The sequence below is a fragment of the Dendrobates tinctorius genome, unplaced genomic scaffold (assembly GCF_039654945.1).
Source record: "Dendrobates tinctorius isolate UK_male_01 unplaced genomic scaffold, ASM3965494v1 ptg000155l, whole genome shotgun sequence".
NCBI lineage: Eukaryota > Metazoa > Chordata > Amphibia > Anura > Dendrobatidae > Dendrobates > Dendrobates tinctorius.
Genome location: NW_027361822.1, coordinates 6,406,493 through 6,423,477, shown reverse-complemented (window position 1 = coordinate 6,423,477; position 16,985 = coordinate 6,406,493). Strand labels below are relative to the sequence as shown.

At 43.2% G+C, this 16,985-nt stretch overlaps 1 protein-coding gene across 13 annotated transcripts in view; it reads right to left on the bottom strand.

Moving 5' to 3' along the window:
* The window catches only part of LOC141050961 (uncharacterized), a 292,974-nt gene that overhangs the window by 114,207 nt on the left and 161,782 nt on the right, over positions 1-16,985 (bottom strand). For 11 of the 13 annotated variants that reach the window (XM_073547687.1, XM_073547688.1, XM_073547689.1 and 8 more), the window contains 2 exons: positions 9,012-9,135; positions 8,831-8,928 (listed from right to left, as the gene is read on the bottom strand). The exons of 1 other annotated variant lie outside the window; for it this stretch is intronic. In XM_073547687.1, the coding sequence (XP_073403788.1) occupies positions 8,831-8,928; positions 9,012-9,135 (222 nt within the window). Of the gene's footprint in view, positions 1-8,830; positions 8,929-9,011; positions 9,136-9,218; positions 9,399-9,527; positions 9,633-16,985 lie in introns of all 13 variants that reach the window. One more of the 13 variants, XM_073547703.1, reaches the window with a different exon arrangement.

The window sequence follows — 16,985 nt, the reverse complement described above, 5'->3', positions numbered from 1 at the left end:
TGTCATTTGTGCCAATGTTCACCATGACCGCTGGATCCTCACCAGCCCCTCCCAGTAATCTGTCAACCCGATCAGCGATGTGTCGGACTCGAGCGCCAGGTAGGCAGCACACCGTTCGACGATCCCTGTCTTTGTGACAGATTGCCCTATCTGTTCCCCTAATAATTGAGTCTCCCACTACCAGAACCTGTCTGGCCTGCCCTTCTCTCCTATTTCCCACCTTACTGGAGCAGACACTCCTCCGGCTTTCAGAGGACATGCCTTGCTGCAGCAGTGCTACTCCTGCACTAACAGTCCCCTCATCTGCCAACTTAGCAAACTTATTGGGGTGTGCCAGATCAGGACTAGCCTCCCTGGTGCTCTTCCCTCTACCCCGCCTTCTAACTGTCACCCAGCTAGCTGCTTCATTGTCCTGCAGTTCCAACCTAGCATCCCCCCAATCTATCTCATTGAGCGTCTGCTCGGTGAGCAGAAGACTCCTTTCCATATTGTCTATGGATCTCAGTGTTGCCAGCTGCACATTTAGATCCAGTATCTGGGCTTCTAAATGCACAATGTGCTCACATCTCGCACAGCAGTATGCACCCTCGACCGGCTGTTCAAGGATTTCATACATGCGGCAAGACGTGCACTGGATGGCATTGGCAATAGTGGAGCACATCCTAAAGGAGATTGCACCAGACAATAAGATAAGCCAAAATAAATAAAAAGTATTAATAAAATATAACAGCAATTCAGTAATACCTCCCTTGGAAACTCCCTGAATCCAAAGTCACTGAATCTCAAGTCACACACTTACCACAGTTCACACTTACACTCAGGTCACACTCAGGTCACACTCAGGTCACACTCGCTCAGGCAGAAAATTTAAAAGATTTTTTTTTCCCTTTTACCAGTACACCACCCTGCTGCTCAATGCACTTCCAAAAAGGAGTTGAGCCCCAACCAGCTGCCCCTTATAAACCCTTAATTATGAACTCCCACCCTTAATTAACCCCTTGTGAATATAGTTACACCTCAAGATTTAAATGCAATATAGATAACCCTTAAAAACACAGATAGTAAAATAAGAGATTAACCCTGTAGAGAGAAAAAATAGGTTAAACAAGCCCCCAAGCACTCCAAAAATTGAACAGGTAGAAAGCACTCAGCAACCTACAATTCAGCAACTCACACAGGTATTTGTTATAGCTTTTCCAACACCTCTTCACTGAATCTCAAGTCACACACTTACCACAGTTCACACTTACGCTCAGGTCACACTCAGCTCGTTCACACTCGCTCAGGCAGAAGATTTAAAAGATTTTTTTTTTTCCCCTTTTACCAGTACACCACCCATATAAATCCTGAGCTGGAAATTGTATTTAAAGGCTTCCCCTGACTGGTGTCCAGTGGTTGGGACCCAGTCCTTGTCTACCCTTATTCACACAGATGTCAACTTTGAGACATGATAATGTTATTAATACTAGACAGTGTAGGACCGCCCCGACCACAGAGTCACCTTGTCGATGGTGGGACGGCTTTTATGCTATGTTTGATCAAATACAGTATTACTAAGAACTCTGTATGATTTAAATGCACTTTTGCTTTTTACTTATTTAATTATAGCAGGGTTTTTTTCATTTTGTCTTTTTTAGGTTTGTATGCTTTTGGCCATGTGAACATGCATTTATATGCTGCATGTGTACCAACTCAAACCAAGCTCAATTTTTGTGTTTTTTCTTTGTATTTTTGCATTCTGTGCAAGCTGGGGTGTGGCCTCCATCTCCTGAGCTGGAAATTGTATTTAAAGGCTTCCCCTGACTGGTGTCCAGTGGTTGGGACCCGGTCCTTGTCTGCCCTTATTCACACAGATGTCAACTTTGACACATGATAAGGTTAGGCCCACCCCGACCACAGAGTCACCTTGTCGATGGTGGTACGGCTTTTATGCTATGTTTGATCAAATACAGTATTACTAAGAACTCTGTATGATTTAAATGCACTTTTGCTTTTTACTTATTTAATTATAGCAGGGCTTTTTTCATTTTGTCTTTTGCAGGTTTTGTCCACTCCACCAGTAAGTAGTCTGTTTCTTAGTGCCATTCTATTTTTTCTTTTTTATCTGCCTGTTTTTCCAGGATAACCTTGTATGCGGCTTGATTCATACGTCCTTCGCAAAGAAAGATTAACCTGCCCAATTCCAGCCTTGGTGAAGCATCCCCAGATCATCATCGATCCTTCAAATTTCACAGTGGGTGCAAAACACTGTGGCTTGTACGCCTTTCCAGGGCTCCGTCTAACAGTTAGACGACCAGGTGTTGGGCAAAGCTGAAAATTAGACTCACCAGAGAAGATTACCTTACTCCAGTTCTCTATGGTCCAATCCTTATGGTCTTTGGCAAACTTCAGCCTGGCTTTTCTTTGCTTCTCATTGATGAAAGACTTTTTTCTAGCTTTACATGACTTGAGCCCTGCCTCTAGGAGTTTGTTACGAACTGTTCTTGCCGTGCACTTCACCCCAGTTGCCATTCCTTTTGTAGATCACTTGATGTCATCCTGTGGTTGCTGAGTGACATTAGAATAAGATGCCGGTCATGCCGGTCAGTGGAGTCGTTTTCGCCCTCTGCCGGTCTGTAACTTTGTTGTGCCCAATGTCTGCTGCTTGACCTTGTTGTAATGGTTGCAGTCTTAGAAATTTTAAGGATGAGGCAACATGACGCTCAATGTATCTCTCTGCTAGTAACGCCAGAATTGAGCCCTTCTTTTCCTCACTCAAGACTTTTCTTTTCAACTCCTTTGACATGGTTAAAAAATTTTTTTTCATTCCTATTACTTTTGTGATATTACTAGCACTTGTTTTGCCATCCAGCTTGTCCTATTGTGAACACCACAGCAGGGTTTTTTATACTTTCCTTTGTTAAATAAGATTTGGATCAGGTGATCACCTAATCAGAAGCACATTAAGTAGAATGAGGTGTACTCTGGTTGGCATTCAACTGACACTGAAATGGAATTGCTGTCAGACATGTAGAGAAGCTAATTTTTTATAAAACTGTGCAGTGATCTCTGAATTGTTTCCAGAGCTGTACAGTAGTCCCAGCGTCTGCTATGTGATGTATATGATTTACAAAACTTATTATGGCAAAAAGTTGACTGCTCTCCTGGCTGGCACAAACCTGGAAAAGCAGTTGTGAGAAGCATCATGATCAGTATCACCTAACATCATCGCTGCACCAAAGAGAAACAGCTTCAGCCGTCACATTAATGGTGAGTTACCGTAATTAATTGTTTGACTAAATATAAGTTTCAAGGTGATCATTTTTGTGTGACCCTTGAATGATGGTATAAATTTCCAAATGGCCCCCAGCTGGAAAAAGGTTCCCACCCCTGGCTTAGTTGAATGAATTAGTTTGGGCCTAGAAACAAGGGCCGACTCAACTCGACATTTCAAATACGTCAATGCAGTGTGCTTCAACCAGCACATTCCAACATCTCTTCACAGTCTCATATATTTCATTTTAGGCCACTAATTCTATATCTTTTCCATTGGAGTCACTCTGTTCTTTCAGAATCTTCTGATGCCAAATTCAGGGTCAAAAATATTTTGGATGTGAGGAACTACTGAGTAAAACTACCGTGTTTCCCCAAAAGTAAGACAGGATCTTATACTATTTTTTGCTCCAAATGATGGTTTAGGGCTTATTTTCAAGGGACAACTTTTTTTCCCCAAAAATAATAACCCACATTTATTCTTGAAGAAAAAAAATTCATCATTTATTCAAAACTAATCACGTCATCACATTCTGGAACATCATAACTCTCCAAACCCTGAATTCCATTGTGAATTTCTTGTGACTCAATTGCCTTTAGAATCATAAATGAGCACCTGTTGTCCATGTAGCCTGCTTGTAGCACATTGGCAACACAAATGTCAGTGATTTTCTCTTATGAATTCTTCACCCAATTCACAAACTTTTTGGCCACCTCGCAAAAAAAGCGGTTAACCCAATTCCTTAGGCTAGTTTCACACTAGCGTTCAAACGAAGCGCGCACGGCGCCGCTAAGCCACGCCCCCTGCCGACTCCCTGCCCGCCCCTTCCTATTATCGCCTCCTCCGAGCGCAGAGGGCTGCATGCGTTATGCGCACCCTATCTTTAGCATAGGGTGCGCAGGCCGTGCGCAACTATGAATATAGCGTGCGCTGCGCATTTTTGGAGGTGCCCCGTGCGCGCCGAACGCAGCATGTTGCATTTTGGCGCGCACGACGCACATTAAAAAATGTGCAGGAAGGGGCGGGCAGGGAGCCGGCAGGGGGTGTGGCTTAGCGGCGCCCTGCGCGCGTCGTTTAAACGCTAGTGTGAAACTAGCCTTATAACTGCTTCTGTGCACCAGGCTTTTTTGGTTTCAAGAATATACACTGCTCAAAAAAAATAAATGGAACACTAAGGCTGTGTGCCCACGTTGCGTTTTTTAAGCGTTTCCGCAGCGCTTTTAGACAAGCGTTTCTGCTGCGGAAACGCTTAAGAAAAGCACCCAATGTAATCATAATGGAATCCGCACATGTTGTGCTAATGGTGTGTTTTTTTCCGCTGCGGAAACGCTAAGCGGAAAAAAACGCAGCATGTTCATTAATTTTGCGGAAACACACGCGTTTCTGCATACATTCAATTGTATTGCAAAAACGCATAGGAAAATGCATGCGAAAACGCTTAACAAAAGCGTCAAAAACGCTTACAAAAGCGCTTCATAAAACGCATGCGCTTTCCCGGGAAGAGGGTGTGCGTTTCCGCTCAGGAATATTCTGCATGAAAAATGCTACGTGGGCACATAGCCTTAAACAACAGAATATAACTCCAAGTAAATTAAACTGTACACTTAGAAAGCAACACTGATTGACAATCAATTTCACATGCTATTGTGCAAATGGAATAGACAACAGATCAAAATTATTGGCAATAATCAAGACACACTCAATAAAGGAGTGGTTCTGCAGGTGGGGATCACAGACCACATCTCAGTACCAATGCTTTCTGGCTGATGTTTTGGTCACTTTAGAATATTGGTTGTGCTTTCACACTTGTGGTAGCATGAGACGGACTCTACAACCCACACAAGTAGCTCAGTTAGAGCAGCTCATCCAGGATGGCACATCAATGCAAGCTGTGGCAAGAAGGTTTGCTGTGTCTGTCAGCAGAGTGTCCAGAGGCTGGAGGCGCTACCAAGAGACAGGCCAATACACCAGGATCCATGGAGGGGGCCGTAGGAGGGCAACAACCCAGCAGCAGGACCGCTACCTCTGCCTTTGTGCAAGGAGGAACACTGCCAGAGCCACTTGTGCAAGGAGGAACAGGAGGAGCACTGCCAGAGGCCTGCAAAATGACCTCCAGCAGGCCACAAATGTGCATGTGTCTGCACAAACGGTTAGAAACTGACTCCATGAGGATGGTCTGAGTGCCCGACGTCCACAGTTGGGGGTTGTGCTCAGAGCCCAACACCGTGCAGGAAGCTTGGTATTTGCCACAGAACACCAGGATTGGCAAATTCACCACTGGCGCACTGTGCTCTTCACAGATGAAAGCAGGTTCACACTGAGCACATGTGACAGACGTGACCGAGTCTGGAGACGCCATGGAGAGTGATCTGCTGCATGCAACATCCTTCAGCATGACCGGTTTGGCAGTGGGTCAGTAATGGTGTGGGGTGGCATTTCTTTGGAGGGCCGCATAGCCCTCCGTGTGCTCACCAGAGGTAGCCTGACTGCAATTAGATACCGAGATGAGATCCTTAGACCCCTTGTGAGACCATATGCGGGGTTCCTCCTAATACAGGACAATGCCAGACCTCATGTGGCTGGAGTGTGTCAGCAGTTCCTGCAAGATGAAGTCATTGAAGCTATGGACTGGCCCGCCCATTCCCCAGACCCGAATCCAATTGAGCACATCTGGGACCACATGTCTCGCTCCATCCACCAACGTCACGTTGCACCACAGACTGTCCAGGAGATGCTTTAGTCCAGGTTTGGGAGGAGATCCCTCAGGAAACCATCCGCCTCCTCATCAGGAGCATGCCCAGGCGTTGTAGGGAGGTCATACAGGTATGTGGAGGCCACACACACTACTGAGCATCTTTTCCTTGTGATGAGGCATTTCCACTGAAGTTGGATCAGCCTGTAATTTGAATTTCCACTTTGATTTTGAGTATCATTCCAAATTCAGACCTCCATGGGATATTCATTTTGATTTACATTGATAATTGTTATGTTTTATTGTTCTGAACACATTCCACTATGCAATGAATAAATAATTGCAACTGGAATACTTCATTCAGAGATATCTAGGATGTGGTATTTTAGTGTTCCCTTTATTTTTACTTGAAACATGTTCTATCTTCTCCTTCTTGCCCTTAGTAATGATTAGAGATGGGACTTTCATTCCATCCAGATGAATTGCCAAAATACAGGTAACAAGTGCACTTTCATGACCAGAGGAGGAAAACTAGAGTGAGGAGGCTCCCTGCTGATCAATTGTTGTTTATGATCCTTGGCCCATAAACACTGCAGTTGAATCCATAGCAAACATGTGGGAAAGTCAATGCCATCAAAGATCTTGATTGCAAGTCCACGTTTGATAAGCAACTTCCAGCTTAAACAGAGTTGTAGATCTTCTTAGAGATAGTTCACATCACTAAAGGAAGCCATCAAGCCAGTGATGTGCTAATTTCAAATCTTCTGGGGATATTTCTAATTGTGGTGCCATTGTAAAAGCAAATCCTTGAATATCATACCTGCACATAACCAAAGCCTTTGCTCTCCTGTCAGCAACCCATTCACAGATCATGTCTTCCAGCTCAGGAAATAATGAATTCCTACGTGATTCACACCCGCGCTTTCTAGCATTTCCCTTGCATACCTGTTGACTGAGGTTATCATACTTAGATCGCCATTTTCGGACTATTCATATATTCTGCTTTACAAAAAGCAGTAAGATTTTTGACCTGGGAGTCCTCCACAATTCCTTTCTTGTACTCAACGGAATAGCTGTTTCTTTTTGAACAGATGTTGTCTAGAGGTCAAAATGTACAGCATATTTCTTGTTCCTCTGTTGTACAGTACATAGAGTAATGTACTGCAGTAAATCGTGAATGTCTATTCAGCAAGAAAAGCATGCACCCCTAAAAGAATCACACTCTCCAGACCCCCTTAGGTTTAAAACAATCAGAGTTGGCAAGTGCCAATGGTGCATGGGATCTCGTACTCAAATCTGCGTCACTCCTGTCAAAGAGGTGTCACTATCAGGTCCCTTGTCATTCCAGCTGCATTCCAGATACGCTCTATCGCAGCCAAGTGTAGTGGTTGGCTCCTCCTGGCGGCTGGAAGCAACCACAATTCTCGGGCTCGGAAGTGGAGTGATGCCAGTGGAACTATGCAATCTGTGTGTGATAGCCTGGCACTGGACAATTCTTATTGTTGTGGGGTCTTGTGAGTGCAATTCTTTTCTTGGTGCCTGCTTTGTTTTGAGGGTGTCGTAACCTCAGAATAAAAACGTTGGGGACCCCTAAGAGTGCCCAGTTTGCTTTTAAAAATGCCTAGTCACTTTTCTGCATTTAGTGGTCACTACTCACCTGTGCGGTTATCTGTAGGAATCTCCTCTTTACACCGCTCATCACCCCTCACATATGTCTCTGCAGGATTAATATGGGGCAGATCTTCACCCTGAAACAAGTATTGTAAAAGTCACAGACAGATGGAGAAGTCACATCTATGATCGGCTCTAATCCTGCCATCTCCACCGTTCTCATTACACAAGTATAATTTAACCCCTTGAACCCCGGAAGTATTTTCGTCTTTGCATTTTAGTTTTTGGCTCCCCTTTTTCTCAGAGCCATAACTTTTATATTTTTCGGTCAATATGGCCGTGTGAGGGCTTTTTTGTTGCGGGATGAGTTGTACTTTTACACAACATCATTGGTTTTAACATATCGTGTACTGGAAAATGGGCAAAAAAATTCCAAATGCGGTGAAATTGCAAAAAAAGAGCAATTCCACAATTGTTTTTTGTTTTGCTTTTTTACTATGTTCACTAAATGCTAAAATTGATCTGTAGGTCATTACGAGATCATAGACACCAAACATATCTATGTTCTTTTTTATATCTAAGTGGTGAAAGGAAATTCCAAAGTCTGCTAGAAAAAAAATAAAATATTGTGCCATTTTCTGATACCCGTAGCGTCTCCATTTTTCATGATACCGGGTTGGGTGAGGGCTTATTGTTTGCGTGCCGAGCTGATGGTTTTAATGATACTATTTTGGTGCAGATACAATCTATTGATCGCCCATTATTGCATTTTAATGCAATGTTGTGGTGACCCAAAAATGTTGTTCTGGCCTTTTGACTTTTTTTTTCTCGTTACACCTCTTAGCGATCGGGTTCTTTTTTTTATATTGATAGATCTGACGATTCTGAATGCTTTGATACCAAATATGTGTATGTTTGTTTTTTTTTATTGTTTTATTTTGAATGGGGCGAAAGGGGGTGATTTGAACTTTTTAAACTTTTTTTTTTTACTTTTGCCATGCTTCAATAGTCTCCATGGGAGATTAGAAGCTGCCATAACCTGATCGCCTCTGCTACATACAGGCGATGATCAGATCAAAACAGCTGACATATGCCGGAAAAGATGTGGGGTTAGCGTTGGAGCCCACATCAAAGGGTGTCCGACATCGGCGTACTATTATGCCCCGATGTCGGAAAGCGGTTAATACTGATGGATAAAGCAAGACTGAACACAAGACCTTCACAGCCTTATACACATCATAGTGGAGATCTCATGACACCTTCTCTCCATCTACCTGATGATCCTGAGGAACATCGGGATCTTCTTGTTTCCAGTCTTGTGGAGGAAGAGGACGGGGACATCTCTCTGGTGTTGTCCTCTTACTGGATAGAACTGGAGGAAACACATACAAACACTGAATTCATTCATTACATACAGATAATTATAGGCCGTGTGTATTTAGTCCTGTCTATTACCTGGTGATGTGAGGGGCTGGGGAACCTCCATCATGATGTCCTTGTACTGATCTTTGTGTCCTTCTAAATACTCCCACTCCTCCATGGAGAAATAGACGGTGACATCCTGACACCTTATAGGAACCTGACACACACAATGATACAGTCATCCCCCCGATCCCTCCATAGTGTTACTGTATAATGTCCCAGCATTCCCAGCAGTGTCACCTCTCCAGTCAGCAGCTCAATCATCTTGTAGGTGAGTTCTAGGATCTTCTGGTCATTGATGTCCTCATGTATCAGGGGGTGAGGTGGAGGCCCCGTGATTGGGCTCAGGGGTCTTCCCCATCCCTCAGACACAGGGTCCTGACAGCGCTCCCTAGAGGTCTTCTTCACTACTGTGTAATCCTGGTTATGGAGAGACACATTAATAAACCTCACTACAGACATTTCCAGAGTCCTCACCTCTCCAGTTCTGTCCATCCGTTATTCCCATAGATAAGAATGATGTAATGTGACGTCATCAGAATCTCTCACCTCTCCAGTAAGCCGGAAGAGGATCTCTAGGGTGAGGTGTAATATATTCTCCGCCATCTCCACTGAGAGGATCCAATATTGTAGGGACCTGAATGGGAAGATGAACTGAGGGGAAATCAAAAAGATCCCAAGTATTAATACAATTACTAGAGAAATTTAGGGGAAACACGACAAGATTGATATTGCTTTCACTTTTGTTAAGGACTGGAACTGCTTTTGCCACTAATTGTTTCTATTGATTATATTTTTGAGCAGGAAATATAGAAACTGGTGGGGAAACCAAGCATCATTGCATATGAAATGGCAGGGAATCATTAATGTAAGTTTTACTATATTTATTATTTTACACCTTCTGAGTATTTTCCTGCATATTTATCTACAGATAAAACCTATATATATTTTTTAGGCCACAGACAAGAACAACAAGACAAGAAGTAACAAGAAGTTTATTGCTCAGAGTTGGCAACTGAATAAGCTGCTCATAGATTCATCCTCCGATTTGCTCAATAATGTCTCCTATTACCTTCACCAAATCTGGCATTACTAACACTACAAGTTCTGGGTTCACAAATATGTAGTGCTTGATGAGGACAAATTATTCATTTTATACTAATAAAGATAATTCATGTTTACATCACCTAAACAGAAATTGTTGGGTAAAAGAAATACAAAAAATTGATATAGTTACATTTACAATGAGGTACTGTAAAACTATAATGTTACTAAATGGCCTAAAGCTGTAGAGTTGTAGAAGCAAGTCTTTATCATAGTCTATAGTTGCCCTAGGTCCAGTCAATCTAATGTAGGCTCTTCTGAAAATTAATAGACACTCCAAGAGTTAGGCTACTTTTACACTTGCTTTTTTTTGCAGCGCGTTTTTCTCGCAAAAAACGCATGGAAAAAACGCACACAAACGCATACAAATGCTGCGTTTTTTTCAAGCATTTTTATGCGCATGCATGAAAAAAACGCAGCGTTTTTATGCATTTGTATGCGTTTTTAGTGCGTTTTTACCGCGTTTGCGTTTTTTTCCAACATTAGTTGGCCCCTCACACTAATCCAAACCATGACTTTACTAACCCTAACCCTTAACCAAACCATACCCTAACCCTAACCCTTAACCAAACCATACCCTAACCCTAACCCTTAACCAAACCTTACCCTAACCCTTAACTAAACCATACTAACCCTAACCCTGACCCTAACCCTTAACCAAACCATACTAACCCTAACCCTTAACCAAACCATACTAACCCTAACTCAAACCCTTACCCTAACTAACCCTAAACCCTAACCCTTAACCAAACTAACCCTAACCCAAACCCTAACACTAACCCTAAACCCCCTTAACTAACCCTAACTCAAAAAAAACGCATGCGCAAAAAAACGCATACATGAGCATGCCAATGCGCACATATGCGCACCCATAGACTTATAATGGGTGTCTTGCTGTAAAAAAACGCATTGCGCGCATGCGTTTTTTTGAGGCAAGTCGGACGCCCCAAAATGCAACAGGATGCATTTTGTGCGCCCGAGCGCACACCACGTAAAAACGCATACAAACGCATGTGTATGCACACATAAGCGTATCCCATGCAAAATATAGGAAAAAAAAATGCATGCGTTTTTTAGAGCTAAAATACAGCGCAAAAAAATGCAAGTGTGAAACCAGCCTGAGCTGAGTGCGGTTTCATGTGATCCTGTCAGCAAGATTGTGCTCAGTAAACTACAGACACTGTCAGGTTGGCTCCGTTATACTAATTAAAATGACACATTGGTTGATTAAATCCATCTTGGGGTTGTTGTTTAATCTGTATTTGCAGTTTTCAGTTAATGAGATTGTCGTGCTGCGGGGGACCTGTGGTGGTGGGGGGTGGTCTTCATGTTGTGCTCTGCTTACATTCATCAGTATGGCTTATGATAGGTCACTCATCCCTCAGTAACCTGCCCCTTATTTTCCATACTGCACAGAATATTGTGTGGGAAAAATAAATAAATTAACATTTATCACACAGCTGGCGGAATCTTCGTTGTAGTAGGATACAATGGATAATATGCATATATTCATTTATGATTTAGTCATATACTATTGTGGGGACAAAATTTTTTTTTTAAATCAAAATGGCGCCGGCAGTCACGCGTTCCAATAGATGTTACTGCGCAGGTGACGTCGCCACTTAGCTAGAGAAAAAAAAATTGGCTCCATCAAGATGGCGGCCCCTGCACAGTAGCATCTATTGGAACGCAATAGATACTTCTGCACCACCGCCATTTTGTTACAGAGAAAAAAAAAATTATTGGCACTACTGCACAGGCACCATTTTGATGGTGCCAATTTTTTTTCTCTAGCAAAATGGTGATGGCGATGGTGCCTGCCCAGTAGCATCTATCGGATTGCGATACATGCTAATTTGCAGGCATAGCTGCAGGCGCTATTTTGACGAAGATATATATTTTTTCTTCCCACAATACTATATTTGACTAAATCATAAATGAATATAAGTACAGTACAGACCAAAAGTTTGGACACACCTTCTCATTCAAAGAGTTTTCTTTATTTTCATGACTATGAAAATTGTAGATTCACTCTGAAGGCATCAAGACTATGAATTTACACATGTGGAATTATATAATTAACAAAAAAGTGTGAAACAACTGAAAATATGTCTTATATTCTAGGTCCTTCAAAGTAGCCACCTTTTGCTTTGATTACTGCTTTGAACACTCAAGGTTTTTGAGCTCATAGATGTTTTCAATAGCAAAAGCAGATTAGAAAAACGCCGCACAAACTGACATGCTCATTCAGCCCAAAAACGGATCCTCAGAAAGCAATGTGTCTGAATGTCATATCTTGAAACCCACTGACTTTGCAGGGATGCCCAGAGTCAATGCATTTTACTGCAAAAACGCTGTGTGTGAATCACGGCCGTAGCCAGCGAGGGGCAGGGGGGGCAGCTGCCCCCCCATAGAAGCAGGGGCAGGCACCTATCAAAAGTCACTTGTATGCTGCAGTGCTCCCGTCCTGCACCGGCTCATCTCCCCTCCTCTGTCCTGTCTTCTGCCGTCTTCATCAGAGAGAGGAGGGGGGAGGGGTGCCTGCCCTGCACAGGATCCGATTCCTGGGCCCCGAGCTGGAGAAAGCATTTCTTTTTGCGTCTTTAAGCGTTTTACCGGCAAAAAAATTGCTTAAAAATCGCTTAAAAGAAGCATCCCATTCATTTTAATGCAATCGGCACTTTTTGTGCATATTGATGATTTTTTTTTCCGTGAAAAAAACGCTTCTCAGGAAAAAAACGCAGCATGCTCATTAAGTTTGCGGAAAAGTCCACGTTTTTAGCTATTTTCTATGAGACTGGGGATGCACGGAAAAAAAGGCATAAAAAACGCGTGTTTTTTGTGCGAAAAAAGCGTGTAAAAAACTCGCATTTTCTTGGAAGGAGTCCGGTTTTCATGCAGAAATTTTCTGCATACCTGGGCACATAGCCTAAAAAAGACTCTCAAAAGACGCTTCATGTTTCATAAAATGGATGCATGCACATGTCACAGAGTGAACTATTTTGCCATCAATGTTCGATATGTTTGTGACAACAAAGAAATTGTTACCAGGACACTGGCAGTAAAAGATACTAAAGCTCATCACAGCAGCCAGTTTCTCCAGGCCTTAGTGGAAAAAGTTCTGCAAGATTACGAACTCAAAAAAGAACAGGTTCTTGCTATTGTAATGGACAATGCTTCAAACATGATAAGTACAATTAAACTGATGAATGAGAGTAATGAACAACAGCTAGAAGAAAATTTAGGATTCTGTAGGTTTGAGATGGAAGGCCACAGTGCTGTTCATGTAACTGAGGAACAAACAGATATTACAACAGAAGAACAGCAAAATTATACTGTAGAAATAGATGATCTTGTTGAAGCTGCTTCAAAACACTTTCCTATTCATCACATGCGCTGTGTTGTGCACACGCTGCAGCTGGCAATAAGAGATAGTCTGCAAGAGGGACATCCTGGAACTCTGATTGGAAAAGTGAGGAAATTGGTTATTGCCGCCAGAACCCCTAAAATTGATTCCATCTTGAAGAGACGTGCTGGGAAAGGGGCAATTGTTGATCAAGCCACTCAGTGGGGCAGCACTTATTTAATGACTGAGCGATTGGTTGAACTAAGCCATTTCTTATAGATATAGCGAACCCTCAGGTAACCCTAAATGAAGGTCAATGACACAGGTGGCTGAATTGAAGGAATTGCTTAATCACCCATTTACCGTGACTAAAAAAATTTACAAGCTGAGGATTTAACTCCTGGCATTTTCATAAGGGAGTGGAAGAACTTGCTATTTTGCCTGTCCCAAAGAGGAGGTTTAATCGCAGATGGCATTTCTGCTTCAATGAAGCGGAGAGAGACACAGCTATTGGAAAATAAAATTTTTCTGGCAGCTGTTATGTGGACCCCAGACATTGTATATTGCTGGATGATCAACAGCTTACTAAAGCAAAAGAAGCTCTGACTGAGGTAGCAGTTAGGATGAAAGGCCTACAGGAGGACTGCCTGGCACAAGAGGACTTGGGTGCTGACAGTGCTACTGCTGCCATATCTTCATCCTCATCAGATGAGGAGTTTGATTTTGACAAGTATTTGGATGATATGGCGCAGGCAAAGCGTTGCCGCAAGGAATAAGATTTCACTCTGTCTCCTATAGCAAGCAGATTGACCATATTTCAGCAAAATGTTTCACTTGCTTTCAAAGTAATAGAAAAATTCAACCGTTCATCAAAACTGACAGTGCATGAGGCAATTCCTTTATACCCAGAAATTGTTAGAGATGTTAACCATGTGGTTACGGCTTTGCCTCCAACCCAAGTTAGTGTAGAGAGGTTGTTCTCTGGCCTTAAATTTATTAGGTCAGATTTGAGGTCATCTATGAAGGAGGATCTGATGGAGGCAATGCTATTTCTTAGAACAAATTCATAGACTGCACAAATGTTATTTAGTATGTTTTTGTTGAAAACTGTTTTTTGCCACTTACATAGTTTATTACATAGTATACAATATATGTAATTGATATTACATAGTGTATTACATATTTACAATTTATTAGTTTTTTGTGTTCTAAAGTTGTATTCCAATAAATATATATTATGTTCTATCTATATATCTTGATTATTGTATCATAAAAATGATTAAATGTCTGATGTTCACATTGTACTACAATAAATTTTTCACTTAAATATAAGCAATATATGTGGGAGTCGGAGTCGTGGAGTCGGTGTAGGGGAAATTGAGGAGTTGGAGTCACAGGTTTGGCTTACCGACTCCACAGCCCTGGTGGTTACAGTTACTGCTCACTATACTGAGAGTGGCGAATGTAATCACACGACACTTTGAATGACAGCTCACTCTGCGGTGAGCATATGCAGTGCAAGAAGTCAAAATGTTGGGGTGTGATTACAGCTGCCGCTCACAGTATAGTGAGCAGTGACCATAAGCACTCTGTACACACCACTATGAAAAGGCTCATTTTGTGCTGACAGAGTCCCTTCAACTTTTACTTGTGTTCTTAGTTTGGTTCAGGTTAAATTCAGCCGTAAAGGTTTTTTGCACAAAGCTGTTTGCTGAATGCCTTTGTTCATATCAGGATTAGTCTAAAGAACCTTTTTAATTGCTTATGTAAACCTGAAAATTTCAATCATGTAGGGTCAAGATTATCTACGCTCGAAATTCACCATGCACTGTGTTACCGGGAAAACTTCAAATCTGTCTCTTATCCTATATGCGCTTACAATGTTAGGCAGTGATTCCCAAATTAAGGCTGGTTTTGTCAGAGACACCGCACTACACTTGCTCATAGAGCCAGTGCGCGTGTCCTGAGTACAGAAGCAGTGCTAAGAGTTACCTGGGGAGCAGGGCAGCAGAGGTGACAATGCGTGCTACAAGCTAATAGTGTCAGGGTCCAGTCAGTGCTGGAAAGTAAGGAGGCACGGGACCTGCGGACACTGACAATGAACAAGCTTGCACGGGACCTATGGTCATGTGACTGCAAGGGGGCGTGGATTAGCATCCTGCTTTCAGATATGACAGTACAACTCAGAGTCAGGCAAAACGGAGGTCACAACAGTACGGGCAAACGGAGTACAGGAGGGACAAACAGACGGGAGGTCAGACAAAGCCAAAGGTCATACACAGGATCACAGTACAGTACCAGGGATGAGACAGAGCGGATAATCAGGGCCAAGCAGAGATCAAAACCAAACAGACATAGAAGGTACCAGGCAGAATCCAAAGCGATATCCAGGGAACAGACCGAGTCATACACAGAGAATCAAGTAACCAGAACACAGCACAAACACACTCAGGGGTCACCACACAATGCCAAGGGCAAGAGTATAACTGACAGGGATGGGAGCGTCCTGAAGCTATAAGAAGCCTCCCCAGAACCAGGGAGAGGCCACAATCATAGCCCCAGGTGTGCAGGTAAGCCTGCATCAGGATCACAACCTTTAACCCCAGAAATGCCAGTCATCAGCACTGGTTCCAAACATTAACCCCACGTGTGCGAGTCAACCCCGCACTGAGATCATGACAGTACCCCCCTCTCAACGGGGGGCCTCTGGACCCCCAGGCTTGCCCGGGTACTTAGCATGGAAAGCCCGTACCAGGCGATCAGCATGCATCAACCGGGCCGGTACCCAGGACCTGTCCTCCGGTCCATACCCCTTCCAATGAATGAATGAATGAATGAATGTACCGACCGCCGTACCAACCTGGAATCTACGATATGACCAACCTCGTACTCCACCTGCCCCTCGACCAAAACAGGAGAAGCAGCAGACTCTGAGTCTCCCCGGACTGCTTCAAAAGGTTTCAGTAGAGACTTGTGGAAGACGTTAGGGATCTTGAAAGAGGGTGGAAGGCACAGCCTATACGCCACTGGATTGATTTTTTCCACAATCTTGTACGGGCCAATGAATTTGGGTCCTAACTTGGCTGACGGAATCTTTAACTTAATGTTTCGCGTGGAGAGCCAAACTTTCTCTCCAACCTGAAACGTGGGACCAGGTGTTCGTTTCCTGTCCGCGAAAAACTTATACCTGCCTTGAGACCTGGATATACGCCGCTGGACTTCTGCCCATGTATCTTTTAACCGCTGAACAGAGTCCTCAGCCCCGGGGCACCCCGAATCCAGACGAGAAAACTCACCAAAATGAGGACTGAACCCATAGTTAATCAAGAAAGGGGACCTACCAGTGGATTGACTCACCTGACTATTGAAAGCAAATTCAGCCAATGGCAGTGCATTGCACCAGTCACTCTGTCTAGCAGAGGTTAGGCACCTGAGGATCTGTTCCAGGGACTGGTTAGTGCGCTCCGTCTGCCCATTGCTCTCAGGATGGTATGCAGACGAAAAGGACAGAGACATACCTAATTTTTTGCAGAAAGCACGCCAAAACTTAGCCACAA